Source organism: Epinephelus moara, chromosome 4 (genome assembly GCF_006386435.1).
Source record: "Epinephelus moara isolate mb chromosome 4, YSFRI_EMoa_1.0, whole genome shotgun sequence".
Taxonomy (NCBI): domain Eukaryota; kingdom Metazoa; phylum Chordata; class Actinopteri; order Perciformes; family Serranidae; genus Epinephelus; species Epinephelus moara.
Window position 1 is genome coordinate 45,298,413 of NC_065509.1, and position 17,322 is coordinate 45,315,734.

The 17,322-nt window shown below is 42.1% G+C and overlaps 1 protein-coding gene across 1 annotated transcript in view; it reads left to right on the forward strand.

Annotated features, from left to right (window-relative positions):
* Positions 1-903: 903 nt before the first annotated feature.
* The window catches only part of slc25a48 (solute carrier family 25 member 48), a 29,990-nt gene continuing 13,571 nt past the window's right edge, over positions 904-17,322 (forward strand). Inside the window, exons 1-5 of the mRNA XM_050042554.1 lie at positions 904-1,092; positions 3,666-3,709; positions 4,422-4,493; positions 7,509-7,761; positions 12,568-12,855. Coding sequence (XP_049898511.1) covers positions 1,038-1,092; positions 3,666-3,709; positions 4,422-4,493; positions 7,509-7,761; positions 12,568-12,855 — 712 coding nt within the window. The 5' untranslated portion in view covers positions 904-1,037. The remainder of the gene's footprint in view (positions 1,093-3,665; positions 3,710-4,421; positions 4,494-7,508; positions 7,762-12,567; positions 12,856-17,322) is intronic.

The window sequence follows — 17,322 nt, forward strand, 5'->3', positions numbered from 1 at the left end:
TCTCATCTCATCACGTCCTGTCTCGTTGGATCATCTCGTCTTGTCTCATTGGATCATCTCATATCGCCTCGTCTCGTTGGATTGTCTTGTATCGTATCGTCTCGTTTCGTCTCATTTCGTCTCATTTCGTCTTGTTGGATTGTCTTGTATCGTATCATCTTGTCTCCTCTCTGTGACCTTTGACTGATGTGATTCACACACTGCAGCTCCTTTTTTTTTGTTCATGAACAAAATGACCTTTGGTTTCTTGTTTTCCAGCCGGCGCTCATTAACGTAATGTTAGCTCTTCATTCATCTCTCTCCCACAGTGTGACTCGAAGTTTTCAGCTCGGTTTAAAGTGGATCATCTGAGAATCGACGGCACTCACGAATGAAATGATTCAGGAAACAGAAAAATAATTTATTCATGGGACACTTTAAAAAAAAAAACATAAGTTTGGACATGGTGGAAGGTATCAAGTGTTTTACTGTCAAAAGTCCAAGTCACAAGTCCTTGGTGTTAAAGTCTAAGTCAGGCCAGGTCATTCAAGTTATGACTTGGGTCTGACTCTGGTGACCAGTATAAGATTTTAAAGATATTTTTATTTGAACATGTTTGAAGAAGTCAAAATATCCGCACGTATCTTTTACTTTTACAGTTTACAGATGTTTTTTTGTTTTTTTAGAAAAAAAAACAAAACTTTATTTTATTTTATTTGTAAGTTTACAGAAGAGCGTGTATTATGAACTTTCCACCTCATGGCTCATTTCCATGACCGTGTCTTTATAGGCTGTGAGACTTTGGAGAGCTCGCCCCTAATTGGCTAACACAGCTGTCCTGCAGATTGTAGCTGTGCTGTGATTGGCTGTCTGTGCCAACCTCTCTGCAGCTCTCTGTTATCACAGCTCCCCCTCCATAATGTCTCTTTTCTTTTCTCAGAAACAGTCCCGAACACATCGGTATCAATAAAAACTGCAGCTTGGTCGGTGTCCTGCTCATTTCTGATTGGCTGACTGATGAGAAGCACACGGCTGAAGTTTGGACAGCAGCTCTGAAGATGAAAAACTCAAAGAGTTTTCAGTTGGATGATTTTATCGCAGGATGGATTGGCGGTGAGTTTTTACACAGGCTGTGTGTGTGTGTGTGTGTGTGTGTCTGTGTGTGTGTGTGTATGTGTGTGTGTGTGCTGGGTTAGAGGGTCAGTGTGGGGGGTTGGGACTGGGTGGGGGATGGTCGCTTCTCTTCTCTGCATTTCTGGATGAAATGACACAAAACTTAAAAACTTTACAAACAGCCACAATCTGAAAGGTTTCCTGCAGGAGAGCCCCCCCCCGCACGCACACACACACGCACACACACACACATGTACACACACATATGTGTAAACAAAGGAGGGGATCCAAGCAATGCTGCACCCCCTCTTTTTCCCTCACTGATAAATCACCTCCTGAGTTTGACCCTCAGCTCTCAGACAGACATCAGATTAATGAGTTCAGAAACTCTTTCAGAGACTTTTTAAATTTTAGCTTTTATTTTATTTTTAATTCTTATGAGAAAACGTTTTTTAAAGTGTAGTAGGTGCAGTGAGCCGTCTGACCGCCAGGGGCACTGCAGCTGCAGCGTTTTCAGTGACAGGCCTCTGAAACTGAGTCCATGTTGTTGTCCTGTTTATTATCACCACACAGCCCTAGATCATTTTAATAAATAAACAAACAAACATGAGTAAAAGGAAACAGTGACTCAGACACATCTGGATCCAAATGTTGCATTTAAACAGAACATAGTTTGTGTTATTCTTTATTTCATCTTTATTTTTTTGTTTTCAGTTTAGTTTCAGTTGATTTCCTCATTTAAGTTTATGTTCTATTTATTAAGTTTATTTTGTGATTATAAAATGGAAGCTGTTTGTCAGAATTATTCAACAATACAAACAACTCTGTGTGAATGTAGCTGATTCATGTAGACGACTGAGCGTTACAACACACACCTTGAATCTATTTTTTATTGTTCATTTAACTTTAAACCATTATTCATATGTAGTTTTAGTTTTAGTTAAATATAATAATCTGGTGTGTACCATCCATGATCCATATAAACTAAAACAAACCAACAGAGGTATGTAAATGTGAAAGTGCTCAGAATAATAAAAGTTTTGAAAAAGAAGCTGCTGACGAGCTGAGCTAAATCCTGAACAACAAATTTGTGTCAGTAATCCTGAAAAATTATGAAAAAACAAACCTAATTGCAAACACACTAAAACACAAAAGTCTTTGTGGATTCTTTCAGAGAAAAGTTCAAATTTGGCCTAAATTAAACAAAAAAAATGCAGAATTCAATGAACAAGTTTGTTTTCAGTGTTTTTTACTGTGTGTTTATTCTGGATTTGCTGCATGTTGATATTTCATATTTTTATTGCTCCTGATTTTAACTGTTACTGCTGCTGCTGGCGGCAGTAGCTCAGTCCATAGGGACCTGGGTTGGGAACCGGAGGGTCGCCTGTTCGAGTCCCCGTCTGGACCAAAATATGGAGCGTGGACTGGTGGCTGGAGAGGTGCCAGTTCACCTCCTGGGCACTGCCGAGGTGCCGTTGAGCAAGGCACCAACCCCCCCAACCGCTCGGGGCGCCTCACCAAGGGCAGCCCCCTCACTCTGACATCTCTCCACTTTGTGCATGTGTGTGTCTTTCGGACCTGTGTGTAATTGACAAACAGAGTGAAAACATTGAATTTCCCGTCAGGGGGATTAATAAAGTAAATAAACTTAAACTCAACACTCTCCTTCAGGACAAATACATTTCTTTCTTCTCATCTTGGACGGCAAGCTGCAACGACTTGTCCAAAACTCTGTTGTTTCCCAGATTTCAGGAAGGTGTTTTAAATACAGGATTTAACTCTCAGGAAATAAAAGCTGTCGTAGTTTTAAATTTAGTGGATGACCCCAAAAGGTCCCTGCCATAAACCCCAGGTCCCTAGTTTCACTCGGGGTCATCTCAGAGTCACTGACGTTAACCTTCAGTTCACATCTCATTATTTATATTTTATGTCTTGACTGAGACTTTAGAATTGAACTCAGCTAAGTTAAAACAAACACGCTCATCAGTTACCTGAATTTCTTCTCCTACTTCAAACAATATGTGTCATAAAATAATAGAGATAAAATAAGAGAAGATTAAAATGATTATTAGGGTCACTTTCGAGAAACTTTATTTGTTACTGTGTTGGTATTTTAAGACTGTTTCAGAGATGGTGACAGACACACACAATGCACAGAGAACAGTCAGAACAGCAGGTCAATCAGGGCACAGGGGCCCCGTGATGACCGGCCATCGTCCTCTAAAGGACACAAAGCTTTGTCTCAGCAGGGAGCTCATGTCTTCTCTCTGTTTGTGTATTTAATGGAAGTTAACGGTGTGAATTTCAACACAAAACAAGGTCCCACAATGTTCACATCAGAACAGGAACATTAAAATGTGGTCAGTATAAGTTAAGAAGGTTAATAAATCTGAACTGCAGTTTTTTGGGTGAACGACATTCAGTCTGTAGAATGAATGAATAAATGAGACGTTCACTGTCCTCATTCAACCTTCGACTTTATGGGAAACAGTTTTCATGGAAACATTTATCTCTCTTTTTTCTTCCCCTGCTTTTTTCTGCTCTCATTTTGTTTCTTTGTCTTTTGGCTGCAGGAGCGTCCAGTGTGGTCGTGGGCCATCCGCTTGACACAGTGAAGGTATCGTGCCAACATTTTACCACACCATTCCTCGACTCTTTATGACTGTCTTGTCCAGATAAAAGCAGTGACTATATAAAAGAAATCTGCAGCTGATGTTGAAGTTTGTTAGTTCTCAGTGACACAATCTGGTTTATTTGTTGTGCAAGAGCAGTTTATCGTTATATAAGAGTTCATGTGCCACATTGAACACATTATCTTACCCCTTAATTCACACTGAGGAAAAACGTAACTCTAACAAACCGACGTCCATGAAGTGACGTGGAGCTACGAAGTTTTCACATTAAACATGATGTTGCAGCTGACGTGGTAGTTTTGGCTCCATTTGTTAGTTTGGTGCTTTATCTAAGTAAATGAGCTTAAGGACGGTCCCGACTCCACGTTAGCTTCTGTTCTGCTGGTTTTTAAATCTCAAGGTCGTCTCTCAAAAGACTGAAACATGTTCCAGAGCTTGTTTTTTCTGTCTCAATTTCTAAGATAAATAGCCTCCATTAAACTGAAACATCATATCTGAACATCTCTTTAACCTTGCTTTAACTTTTTCCGTCAGCACTTTGCTAACAATGACAGCAAATGAAGAGAGATCTATGAATAAAAAACTCATTGTCCGGTGATGCTAATTTAACAGAGGCCAGCTACAAAGTGGACCAGACGTTGACTTCCTGTTGTGGTTTATCTGGTTATAAAACTAAAAGTGGTTTGTTTGCTGCAGACGCGGCTTCAGGCGGGAAAAGGCTACAGAAACACTCTACACTGCATCCTCACCATCTACAGGAAGGAAACGGTAAAGTTAAAATAAATGATTCAAATGGACTGAATCACTAAATCTGCATGTTTGATTAATTTAAAGATGATTTTTTTCCTGCAGTTATTTGACAGGACACCAGGGTCCTAATCCACACCTGTGGTGTTTTACTTCTTAATTAACTCTGCCATGTTTTTGGTTCAGTTTTGCTGAGACATGATGTTTTCATGTTTGTCTGTCCGTGTATTCGCCTGTCCGTCTGATTCATGTGACCATGATATCTCAAGAACGCCTTTTCTTTGAATTTGGCACAAACGTCCACTTAGACTCAACAATGAACTGAATACTGGTAGTTACTTTGATCATGAGACTGTTCAGCTATTCTCTGAAGTTTTAGTCCACAGCGAACCTTCAGCAGCTCCGAACATCCTGAAACTGAACCTCAGAAGTCAATCAAGTCTAAAAAAAATAAGCCAATGTTGATTCACACGGGCCTCGAATATCTATCTCACCCACCACATCATAAGGCCTGGACACACTACACCGAGGTTAGAGAACTAGCAGCAATAAAAACTGACTTTGCATGAACGCACCACAAAGATTACAGCAGACGGTGGTTGTCTGTATTCATCATTGAAAAAGGGAAACAGGAAGAGCGTCTTGATGCTAGTTAGCCAGTTAGCACATGAACAACACAATCACAGCATATTTACTGTGCGCCAGTGAACAATAACACAAACCATCAGGAAACGTTTCTGCTAAAGAGATAAATAATCTCACCTCATGGAACAAGTTGGTTTGGTCTCACTCCCTCTGGACTTTAGCTCCTCCTTTACTCAACTCACTTCCTGCTTGTCAAAGGGAGTTTGTTGACTGACGGGCTCTGACGCCTTTGTCGCTGATTCAATGTGTCAAATTAGCAACAAAACAGGTGACTAAGGCCGAGTGGTGCCGACGGTGCGGGACACACCGCAAAAAACGAGGACGACAATTGCTCACCGATGTCCTGACATTGACCACTGGCTCAGTCTGACAGGGCTGCTTAGGACTGTGTCAGGGCCTCTGTGGACCATGTCAGGGCCTCTGTGGTCTGTCAGGGCCTCTGTGGTCTGTCAGGGCCTCTGTGGACCATGGCAGGGCCTCTGTGGTCTGTCAGGGCCTCTGTGGACTGTGTCAGGGCCTCTGTGGACCATGTCTGGGCCTCTGTGGACCATGTCAGGGCCTCTGTGGACTGTGTCAGGGCCTCTGTGGACTGTGTCAGGGCCTCTGTGATCTGTCAGGGCCTCTGTGGACCATGGCAGGGCCTCTGTGGTCTGTCAGGGCCTCTGTGGACTGTGTCAGGGCCTCTGTGATCTGTCAGGGCCTCTGTGGACCATGTCAGGGCCTCTGTGGACTGTGTCAGGGCCTCTGTGGTCTGTCAGGGCCTCTGTGGACCATGCCAGGGCCTCTGTGGTCTGTCAGGGCCTCTGTGGACTGTGTCAGGGCCTCTGTGGTCTGTCAGGGCCTCTGTGGTCTGTCAGGGCCTCTGTGGACTGTGTCAAGGTCTTCTGTGGTCTGTCAGGGCCTCTTAGGTCTGTCAGGGTCTCTGTGGTCCGTCAGGGCCTCTGTGGACCATGTCAGGGCCTCTGTGGTCTGCCAGGGCCTCTGTGGACTGTGTCAAGATCCTCTGTGGTCTGTCAGGGCCTCATAGGTCTGTCAGGGCCTCTGTGGTCTGTCAGGGCCTCTGTGGAGTGTGTCAGGGCCTCTGTGAACCATATCAGGGCCTCTGTGGTCTGTCAGGGCCTGTGTGGACCATGTTGCTCTTTAGATGCCGTCACCTGATTTTCTTGCAGTAAATTAGTCCTACTTAGTGTAATCAGGCTTTATTTAGTATTTCTTGTACATTTATAACTTAAATCTGAGAGCATATCTGTGACTGGCTGGTACTGGACCTGATTATGACCTCTTTGCTCGAACCGCGTTTGACCTTGATGCATCAATGTGAGAAGTACCAGCCAATCACAGCGTTCAGTGGGATTTACAATAACACGTGGTAGGGACGGGTGTAAAAAGTTGAATAACTGCAGTACGACTGTTGTCATTCATGTTCAAACAGACATCTGATAAACATGTCTGATTCATTCTGTGTTTAATCAGTGAGAACTAAAGAAGAGTCTCCAGTGTTTGTCTGTGGTTATCTCATTTATCCAGGTCATAGTTATCTCAAGGCAATTGAACTGAATGCAACTGGACTTAGTTTTGTCTTAGAAGACATTTCACCTCTTATCCAAGGATTTTGGACAGGGAAGACAGATATTTGAAAGAGGTGTAAAAGAAGCCATGAAATTGGAAAAACCATCTCTCAATAGAGGAGGAGGTCTGCGACACCACCTATCCCCCACCTATAACGCTGTCCTTTCATTCTTGCCGAGGAGATTTAACAACTTAACCTCTAAAAAACAATGGTCATTCACAAATGGCCTCATGTGACTCTAACGACTCCAACGACCACCGTTGCAGCAGGAGTTTCAACGACCGTCGTTGACACATCATTGGAGCACTAACGAACCAGTGACATCATTGGCCTTGTGAAGACCTCCTCAGATGTTAAATACCTGGGTGCTTCCACACCAGTTCATCAGACCAGTTCCAGCCTAGTCAGACATGCATGAACTGATGAAGTCTCTTGGATAAGAGGTGAAACGTCTTCTAAGACAAAACTAAGTCTAGTTGTGTTCGATTCAATTGCCTTGAGAGGTCTCCAGTGTTTGTGTCTGTAGGAGGTGGACAGTGTGGTGTGCAGAGAAAATGTAGAAACTTGTTGTCAGAAACCACAGATCTGCTTTTTCAGTGGTCACAAGATTTATACAGACAGCTGTGTTTAACTCCCAGCATGTGTCTCTCCCCCGCTGCTCACAGAGAATACTTTCCACAAAGACAAAATATTTGGCTTCAGCCCATGTTTCATTCTCTGCATCGCAGCCACTGACCTAAATAATCTGAGTTTAAACTTCAGACTGCAGGTTTGATTTATTCACAATCACACGCAGTAACTCCTTCCTTTGTGTTTCTCAGGTCTCCGGTTTCTTTAAAGGCATGTCTTTCCCGTTGGCCACCATCACCGTCTACAACTCAGTGGTGTTTGGCTTCTTCAGTAACACACAGAGACTTATTAGCAAGTATCGCTATGGTGACGGGCGGCATCCCTGTGGCATGGTGGACCTGACTGTGGCCAGTATGCTGACTGGACTGGTGTCAGTGGGTCTGGGAGCTCCGGTTGATCTGGTCAAGATCAGACTGCAAATGCAGACGCAGATGGTTGTAACAGGTAACTCCGACAGAAGGAAGGGTTAGGGCTGGGTAACTCTCCGTCTCTAAGAATTCACTCCGCAGCCGAAGATAATATGAGACATATGGCATTTTTGTTTTTGTAGTTTTTTTCCTCCTGGTTTTCAGGCACATTGTAGACATTGTTGCAGATAAACAATAATCCTGTCAAGATGGTGACTGTGCAGAGCCACCCTGCTACAACTGGCTTTAATTCATACAGCTTTGCTTTTTTTTTTTTTTTTAAGCTTGAAAGAAGAAAAATATGTTGAAAAATATGAAAACCTACATCACTGCATGTGATGCAGCTCCAGTTAGTGATATGGAAACATTTCAACCTCATCACAGTGTTTACTTTGAGAACAGCAAGTTCAGGTTGCTTGATATTTAATCTGGATTAATTAGTTGCCTTTTCTGAAGCTTACTGTGGGCGTATTGTTTCCAAACACTCGCCTGCTTCTGTCTCTAAATGTAGCTGTTCAAGGTTCGAGGTATCTATCTGAATCATGTCACATAACCGGTACTTTAACCTCTGTTCACCTCAGAAACCGTTCACCAGTGGTGAAATTCATTTTTCAAAATGGGAGGAATTCTCCCTTTTAAATGTTTCACATCAGAGGTTCATAGACTTTGAGCTACACTTGAAAACAACCTCATGTTATTCTGACCTCACATTGTGTTTTATCGCTGTTCTGTGATTTCTCTGAACCATGAACTCTGCTGTTGTTGTTGTCTCTTGTGTTCATCTCTTTGAGCTGCATCAGTGTTCTCAGTCTTTCTTTGGTGGCTCTCTCATAACTTCATGCTCCATTCTTGCTCTTTCCTTGATGTATGAGAAACGCTGCCAGAGTGGCGACTTAACATTGACATTTAATAACATCAGCAGGTAAAGACACAGAAGCGTCAAGCAATATACAGGACCAGGTCCATGTATACAGGACCTGGATACAGCGTTGATGACGGGGCCGCGTTCAGTCTTATGAAAGTTGGTCAGTGGAGCACAACGCCTAAAAAGCTCTATTTCCATACTATGAAATTACCTGAATGATCAGCGCTGCTTCTGCATCTTTGGGCCCACAGAGCAGAACGACTGCTGAGCACGGCCGAGTGAGGCCAAGTGACCGAGAGGCCGAGTGGCTACGTGGCACCTTCCACCGGCCAAACAGCTGACATCACTCCGCTTTCCAAATGTTGGCAGACTGAATGAATTAAATCTTGACAGCAGAACAAGCCTTTTCTCAGGGGTTATGATTTTTCAGACGTCTCTTTCACAAATTAAGTCTGTGAGGAAACATCTCTTTGGGCCCAGTGACATCACATAACAGAACTCAGAAACTGCAGTACGTCTGTTTGGCCACTATGAAAATTGACTCCCTGGGGCCTGATCTGATGCAGCGTTCTGGTTGGTCTGCCTTCACGCTGAGATCAACACTAGTGCAAAACGTTGGCTCAAAGTTATTAGACTACAAATCTGTGTAGGAATTTCCTGCGGTATAAGTGCTAGGTTTGTGGGAATCAATGAAACTAAATGCAACACCTGAGTCCTGCCCTGAAATTCATAACCTGGGTGAAAGTATCAGAAACATCCACAGAAAGGTATGGAACCTTTCCTACAATATTTTTCTCTTCAGGTCTGTCTGCTCACAGTGTTCACTATGCAAACACTCATGTTCACTAAAAAATGCTAAAATATAGTTAAATGAACTGCGTTCATTCAGGGCTACAGCCACTGATCATACCTATAACCCTTTATCTAATAAATCCAGTTATTACTTAGTATTGTCTTTAAAAATTAGGGTAAATAACAGAAACTAAAATACAAAAAGAGGAAATTTTAGAAAATCTTTAGCACTGAAAAAAAGTGAGACTGATGTAAATCTACATGTTTACGTGGCAGTTAAAATGGAGATCGGCTGAGTGGTCGGAGGAAACTACACCCGCTGTATGTTTTATTTGAGGGCTACGTCACATCGTCAAACATTTCAGGCTCTGAAAACAAAACTTTCTACACAAAATGAAAAAGTAAAATAAAATGGCTTTTAAACAAGACGCTTCTCCGACAGACAAAACAAATTTAGTACATTATCAAGTGAGAAAATTAAATAGAACAATATTTTCCAAAGCTGTTTAGGGTGAAGCCCCCCTCTGTTCTCTCAACATGGTACAGTCTGAGTTCCCTCCACTATGAAGCCCATTGGAAGCTCTCACTTCCTGTTTGGACCAGGTAAAATGGAGGGAAACACATGCTCCAAACATTTTGTCATCGTGCACCTTGGAAGTAAAAACCCTCGATCCTGCGTCTACAGTGACGGAGCTGAAAGGAGGTAATGTTTCAGTCCAGCAGGAAATACTGAGCGAAGTTTAGGAGCCAAGTTGAGATTTAGTTGAAGTAGAAGCTCTGAGGGAAACCAAAGTGTGTGTCAAAGTGTGATTGACAAAAGAGTTACTCTTTCAGCTCACACACAGGTGTAACAGTGATAAATATTTGTATTCATCCACAGAGTTAAAGTTTTAACTTTTCCCCTCGAAAAACGGCATGACATGGCACCGCGGGCTTCTTCTTTGTCTTCTTCTTCATCGTAGACGTTGCACGGCATGTTACCGCCCTCATCAGTCTCCTATTTAAATGCAACGTGCTCGCTGCCCGGCAAGATTCAAAACATCATGGCGGAGCAACGTCAGCCGGCGGCTGGAGCAGCGCATCAATACAGATTTAACTACACGCACACTTTGTTACATTACATATATATATATATATATATATATATATATATCATGTATAATGTCGCATTGTTGTGGCTGCACAGGTCTGTACGCCTCCTTCATTATGTGCAATAAGCTAAAGATTTAAGTTGCACAAATATACAATTATCAACACACAGTTTTCATTGGTCAAAAATGAATTTCTGCTGATATGATTATGAACAAAGCGGTCTGTTTTATACCAGTATTAAGTTAGTTTGATATTGGACATTCACATTCGTTTGACATTCAAAAGAAAAGTAAATATCTATTATATGCTAAAACCATTTGAGTAAATGATGTCAAACCAACTGTTTAACATAGAGGCTAATATTCCTCACATGCCACAACACTTCTTTTTGAAATATATCTTATGTAGCCTATAAGTTTTGAGGACTTTTTAAATGTAAAAAAAAACTCATATAAAGCTATTATTCTCCATATAAAGCGATTATTGACCATGTGACCTCTGGATGCCAAACCAACTGTGCAATATTAGAGGAATATTAGACTATGGTAAACTTAAAGGCCTCAATTGTCACAAAATTGATTCATCAACTTTCAATACTTTTTAAATCTCTGCAGACACCCTGGATGTAATATCTTGCAAACCTTTCACAACTCACCAGCACATGTGCAGTAGATACAGATATCACTTAGCACGGGATCATTTCTAGTCGCATATGCTATAAAGACTGTAGCACTGTACAGCCCTGCTGTAATATTTAGCGACATTTATGAGGACAACAATCAGACATCAGAAAAAACACTATTGTCACATCACAAGTGTACAGCTGTAAAACCTCATGTTACATGTTACATGAGTGAGAGGGGACAGGGGACAGACCCGAAGAACAGTCAGGTGGGTAAAGAGTGGCCAGCTTCATTTTTGGGCAATTTCAATAGTCACAGGTGCGTTCAGATTTTGGTGCAGTACCTCAGCCAAACCAGCAGATGGGGTGCTTTCGTAGGCACTCCATCTGCTGGCAGAGCAGAGGTACGGCCGTACCTCTGCTCTGCCAGCGGATGGAGTGTTTTCCCACCAATCTTTTAGTATGTCCGAATGGACCCAACTTCTTTAGTAGGTAGGAGTAGTATCTAGTGGTAGTACGTAGTAGTAGTATGCAGTATGCCAGTGGGCCTTTCGGACACAGCCCCCGTTTGATGACGTAGTGCGCCTGGGAGATACCATTTAACAGAGAAGGAGGGGAGCGTGGACGCCGGCGTCCGAGCAGAGTTAGAGAGGTTAAAGATGATCCAGGATTATTTTGACACCAACATGATGCAGAAATGGTTCACTGAGACCTGCAGAAGAAGAGTGTTTGATACTCAGGGATTTTATTTTGGGTGGAGTTGTGTTGCTGTGTTAAACAGAAAAGCAGTAAAACAGGTCAGAAGCAGTTTAATTACAAGATGAGATGGCACGTGAAACATCGATAGCATTTTATTTGTTTACGACGTCTGTTGATCCAGACTCTTTGATAAAGGTGCAACATGCCAGAAAGTGTCAGGCAACAGTCTGAATGTTATTTCAGCACAGTCTGCTGTGACTGATGTGTCTGACGTCTTCTGATACCATAAACCTGATTGTGTATGGAGCAATGTGAATGTTTTTTTATCACCACAATAAAAAAGTTAGTCATTATTGACCTGGATGAAGTAGAGTTTTTCATTAACCCTGCCAGAGTTTGTCGCTCCACTCCCACTGTACAGTCGGTCAGCAAAGTCAACGGTCGGACGTGAATGTTATGCATGAGACAGGCTCTTTACAAACTCGCCCACTGGTTTCATTACGTTTTCTTTCAATATTGGGAATGAAAAAAACCCACTGACATACACATTCTCTCTGCTAAAGTTAACAGACACCTTCACCCAAAAAACTGTATATCATATATATATATATATATATATATATAAATATAAGAGCCAGTAACTGAATAAAGCAGGTTTTTGAAGAGCTGCCAGTTTCCTCTGATGTTCAACAGTCAGACCTGAAGGAAACAAACAAAGTAAACCCCTCAACAACTGCACGTTCTCCTGATCACATTTAATTCCTCTTCTACAGAGAACCTGCAGCTTGCAGGCAACGTATCGAATGGCACCAGTATCCCTCTGCGCTCCATTGACATGAACAGCCAGAGACTCTACCGAGGCCCCATCCACTGCATCAGCAGCATCCTGCAGAGTGAGGGCCTGCAGGGCCTGTACAGAGGGGGCGGGGCCATGCTTCTGAGGGACGTTCCTGGATACGTGCTCTACTTCATCCCCTACTCCATCTTCTGTGATCTGCTGAAGCCAGATGCCACGTCAAGCCCGCATCCTGGTTCCATCTGGCTGGCTGGAGGACTGGCAGGTAAATGTCTGACTTTAAAAGTAAGTAAGTAAGTAAAAAACATTTCCATAGCAACAGAAACTTTATTGGGGTTCAGTCAACTGAATGCTGGAGGTGAACAGGTGTTTGAGGCAAGTAGCTACAGACTGGGGAGTCCACTATATGTCCCAATATCTCAACAGGAGTTTTGGCTCTACACCCACAGCATGTTGGGAGTTTCCCACAGACTGCTGCCTGTGAGTCGGTGCTGATGTGCATGTGTTTCCATAGAATGAGAGAACCTGATCAGGGCTGCCGTGCACAGTAAATAAATCAGTCACAAGTGCATTTGGTTTAAATACAGAGTGTGTTTGGAGCTAATTCGGCTCTTTGAATTCAACATCTGTCAGATATATTTAATCACATGCAGATGGAGAGGCCATCAGATGAGAAGAACAGTGAAGGTTTTAGGGTTTAAAAGATAATATGTACACTCAGAGGTGTATACTGTACCTCTCTATTCTGTCCTCTAAGACAGGCCAATTAAACATTTAATGCATGATTAGTGCGAGTCCGTCCATCACCAAGAGTAATCATCAGCAGCCGAAGCCGAATCTCCCAACGAAATCTAATTTAGCATAAACCCAAATTGCCTCTCAGGGAACTCCAGGAGAGTCTGTTGGTCAGTCGATATGATGACATATGATGACATCGTCTTCCTCCATCATCCTTTAGTTCGTCTAATGTCCACCAGAGGCTGGCTCCCAGAGTGAGTCCGTCCCCACAGACCTCCATGTTAACATGTAGAAATAAACATGTTTACAGCCTGTTTGGTCTCTGCAGATCATTTCAATATTCATCACAACTTCTATTGAACTCACCTGTTAACAGTTTATTAAGACTTTATTAAGTTACACATCATTTAGGGGGTGGGGCCTCTTTGACTGACAGGTTGGTGATGTACATTAACAGGTTGCTACCACAGTGACAACATCAGTTAGGAAACGTGATCATAGTGTAACACCAGATTCAAAGAGTTAAGGTGTAGCTGTCTGTATTTCAGTGTGTTTTCAGGTCAGGGGAGTTACCTGTACCATTTTGGTTGACTGAAAAAAGGATTTTGATGTCACTCTAGTGAAAATTGGCATTAGCATCATCTCTGTTACCGACAGCTGTAAATGCACCGTGCTAACTAAGCTAGCAGCTAGCATTAAGGTTAGCTCCACCCTGTCATTCAACTGTAGTCACTTCTGGCTCCAAAAATCCAAGATGGTGGCATCAAAAATGTCAAACTCAAAGCTTCAAAACGGGAGTCCATAGACCAGTGGGTGACATCACAGTGGCTACATCCATTATTTCAGGCGTCCTGTGGCTGCAACTAATGAGTTAACTCTCAGGAAGACGTTTTGGGGTGAAAGAGCTGACAGACGTTGGTGAATCAGTATCTGTCATGAGTTACAGGCTGCGATTGTTGTGACATCAGAAACCAAAATGGTGTGGAAATAAATTGTGTACAAAAAGAAAAATACTTGATATGATTTTGATAAATAGGATCTGAAATCCGAACTGTTTTTAGAAGTTACTTAATATTAAATTCCCTGTTTGCCTGGTTTATGTTCATCCATGTGAAGCACTCAGTGCAAATCATTTTCTTATTTTAAAGCACTTTGTGCTGCATTTTTTGTTTGAGAGGTGATTTATAAATTAAGTTTATTATCATTCAGTATTTTCATTATAGATTGGAGCATTAATGGAAGATATGTTGGAGTAAAAAATAAACAGTATATTTGGTTCAGAAAGGTAGAGGGGCAAAAATAAAAATAAATATAAATAGTTAAATACATAAAAAGTACCCAAGTCATATTTACATCCAGGAACAAATTCAGTCCTCCAATAAGTCCACTTAGTGTCCGTGTTGTTTACTGTGCAGCCGCAGGATTATTAACTGTTTAAATTACGACCCAGATCAGCTGCGATCTGCTCAGCAACTGTTCTCTGTTTGTTTGTGCAGATTATTTACATCTGAAAAATGTTTTTACTGACCTGGGAAACAGGAAGTGGCGTTCCATCCATAAAGCGGTGAGATAAATACATGTGACCTCATCTCACCTGTGAGGTGTTTTGAAGGTTGACAAAACAGTGACCTAATTTCAGGGAGAAATTACAAAGCCTTTGTTTTCTAACATTTTGACGTTCGCTTCAAACATCTCAATCCTGATGTTTTCCATGAACACTCTGGTCCTTGGCAGTAGCTAAAAGTGAGCAGTGAGTGTGTAAACTTAAAGCTGACCACATGGTTGAGGCCGTGTGTGTGTGTGTGTGTGTGTGTGTGTGTGTGTGTGTGTGTGTGTGTGTGTGTGTACAATGAATAAACAGTGTTCAGCCTGTGGACTCTGGTTTGGCTGGCAGGAACACGTGACGGATAGGAAACAGAAATCAGCTCTATGTCATAAATCACAGATGTTTGGCCTGCTGAGAATCATCAGTTATAACCATGCACCCTTTAACTGAATCCATACAGGTCAGAAAATATCCGAAACCAAAGACGGCAGCTGTTCAGCTCTATATTGAAGTGAAGCATGTAAACTGAGGTGTCATAGCAGGACTACTGAAAGCAACTTCAAGTTTTATACCCCTTCTTTTCAGTTTAAAGGGACAGTTCACCCCAAAATGGATGATGGGTGTTGGAGGCATCAGCCGTAAAGATGTTTGCCTGCTCTCCAACATAATAGAACTAAATCTGTTGTAGAAACTCAACATTAATGTCTCTTTGCACAAATCATGACCCGTTCACTCCAGATAATCCACAGACTTTTTTTGTGAGCAGTTTCATGTAGGAACTATTTTTTTTCTAATGAACTACACCCACTGACTGTATCACTACGCAGAAGGAAGCTGCATCTACTATGAGCTCACTTAGCACCACTGAGCTAATTAACGTTACAGCTCAGCCGAGGACGACACCATTAATGTTTATTAATGTTTGCATCTCATGCTGTCAGGAGCAAGAATCTTCTCATCTATGAGTAGATGCACAATTCCTAATGTTCATAAGTCAGACATCTGTACGGCTGATATCTCCAACACCGACAGACTAAGAAACAGAACAACAGATATGTCTGTTTGATTTTGGGTGAACTGTCCCTTTAAGCCTTTATTTCAGTGTAGTTGGACGACATTCATTTATGATCTGTGTCCACATAACGGATTTATGTTTCAGTGTCAGCACTTTTTTTTGAAATTGCTCCCAGTGAGAAGAGAGCGTACCGGCACTCCACAGTTTTTATGCGCCCGCTTTGAGCGCTTGTGGTTAAAAATCTGACCTTTTCAGAGAGGCGCTGCTCACATCACTGCCTCTCTTTTTTAGCTATAGCTGATGTCTACCATCAGTACTGGCTGGCGGACGCTGTGCGTCGTGCTTTGTCACCGATCAATTTGTAAACTTGCTGACTCTGGAGTCAGCCCTCTCTTAGTGATGTGTTACATTAGCTGCCCAGCTATATCGTTGTCATAGAAACAAACCGAGCACCATTTCATTACAATAAAAAAAGTGCTGGGAGCATTTTTATTTATTTTTATTAAGTGCTGTAATGAAACGCTCTCATTGTTTTTAAATGTCCATCGTCCAGTTTTTATTACTAGGATATTTTTTTCACATTTTATTTCTGTTGACATGTTTTTGATTTTCTTTCAGTCTCCAAAGAGATTACAGTTTTGGTTTTGATTACTTTTATTAACCCTATGGGCCCGAACGACGCATAGTGCGTCCAAATTCACACCCGTTTTTCTCTGAGGATTTTCTCCGCGACCTTGCGTCATAGCGAGAAGCCACGCATATCACGTGAAACAGCGGAACTGTAGCTTTCCGAGAAGGCCAAGCACTTGTTGGTAATCCAATATTTTCACAGTGAAAAAAAATGATAAAGTTACATTAAAATGATGTATAACAGAGCTTTCATACAGCTTTGCACACACATTACTGTTGGATGGATTACTCGCGAACGCAGGCTCACACAGAAATGCCACGCATATCACATGAAAGCGCAAGACCAGAGCTTTCCAGGGATACCACACACATCATTGTATTGTCATCCCATCACGCTATAAATCCAGATTAATTGTCTACAAAATAAAAACCTGACGAATTGCTTTACAATCCATCTTGTTATCAGTCACTTCATATAGTGAGGAATATCGTATCTTACCACGTCTTAGGCTTGCGTGTGTTTCTCCCTGTCTATCCACATTTGCAGTCCAGCTTTCAAGACGCAAATATCTCCATATTGTCCAGTTGACACTCCATCAAACTTTGTATGACAAGACCAGCCACTTCACCTTTGCGCACCCAGACAACTGCAGCCTAATTATGCATGCATGACAGGGCCGTAGTTGCCATACACATTGAGGGGGACACGTGCCCCCCCACCAATGCCCAAAATGTTCCCCCAGTATATAACTGAAACTGAAAAACAAATATTATCTTGGAGGACATCATTGCACTTGGTTGAC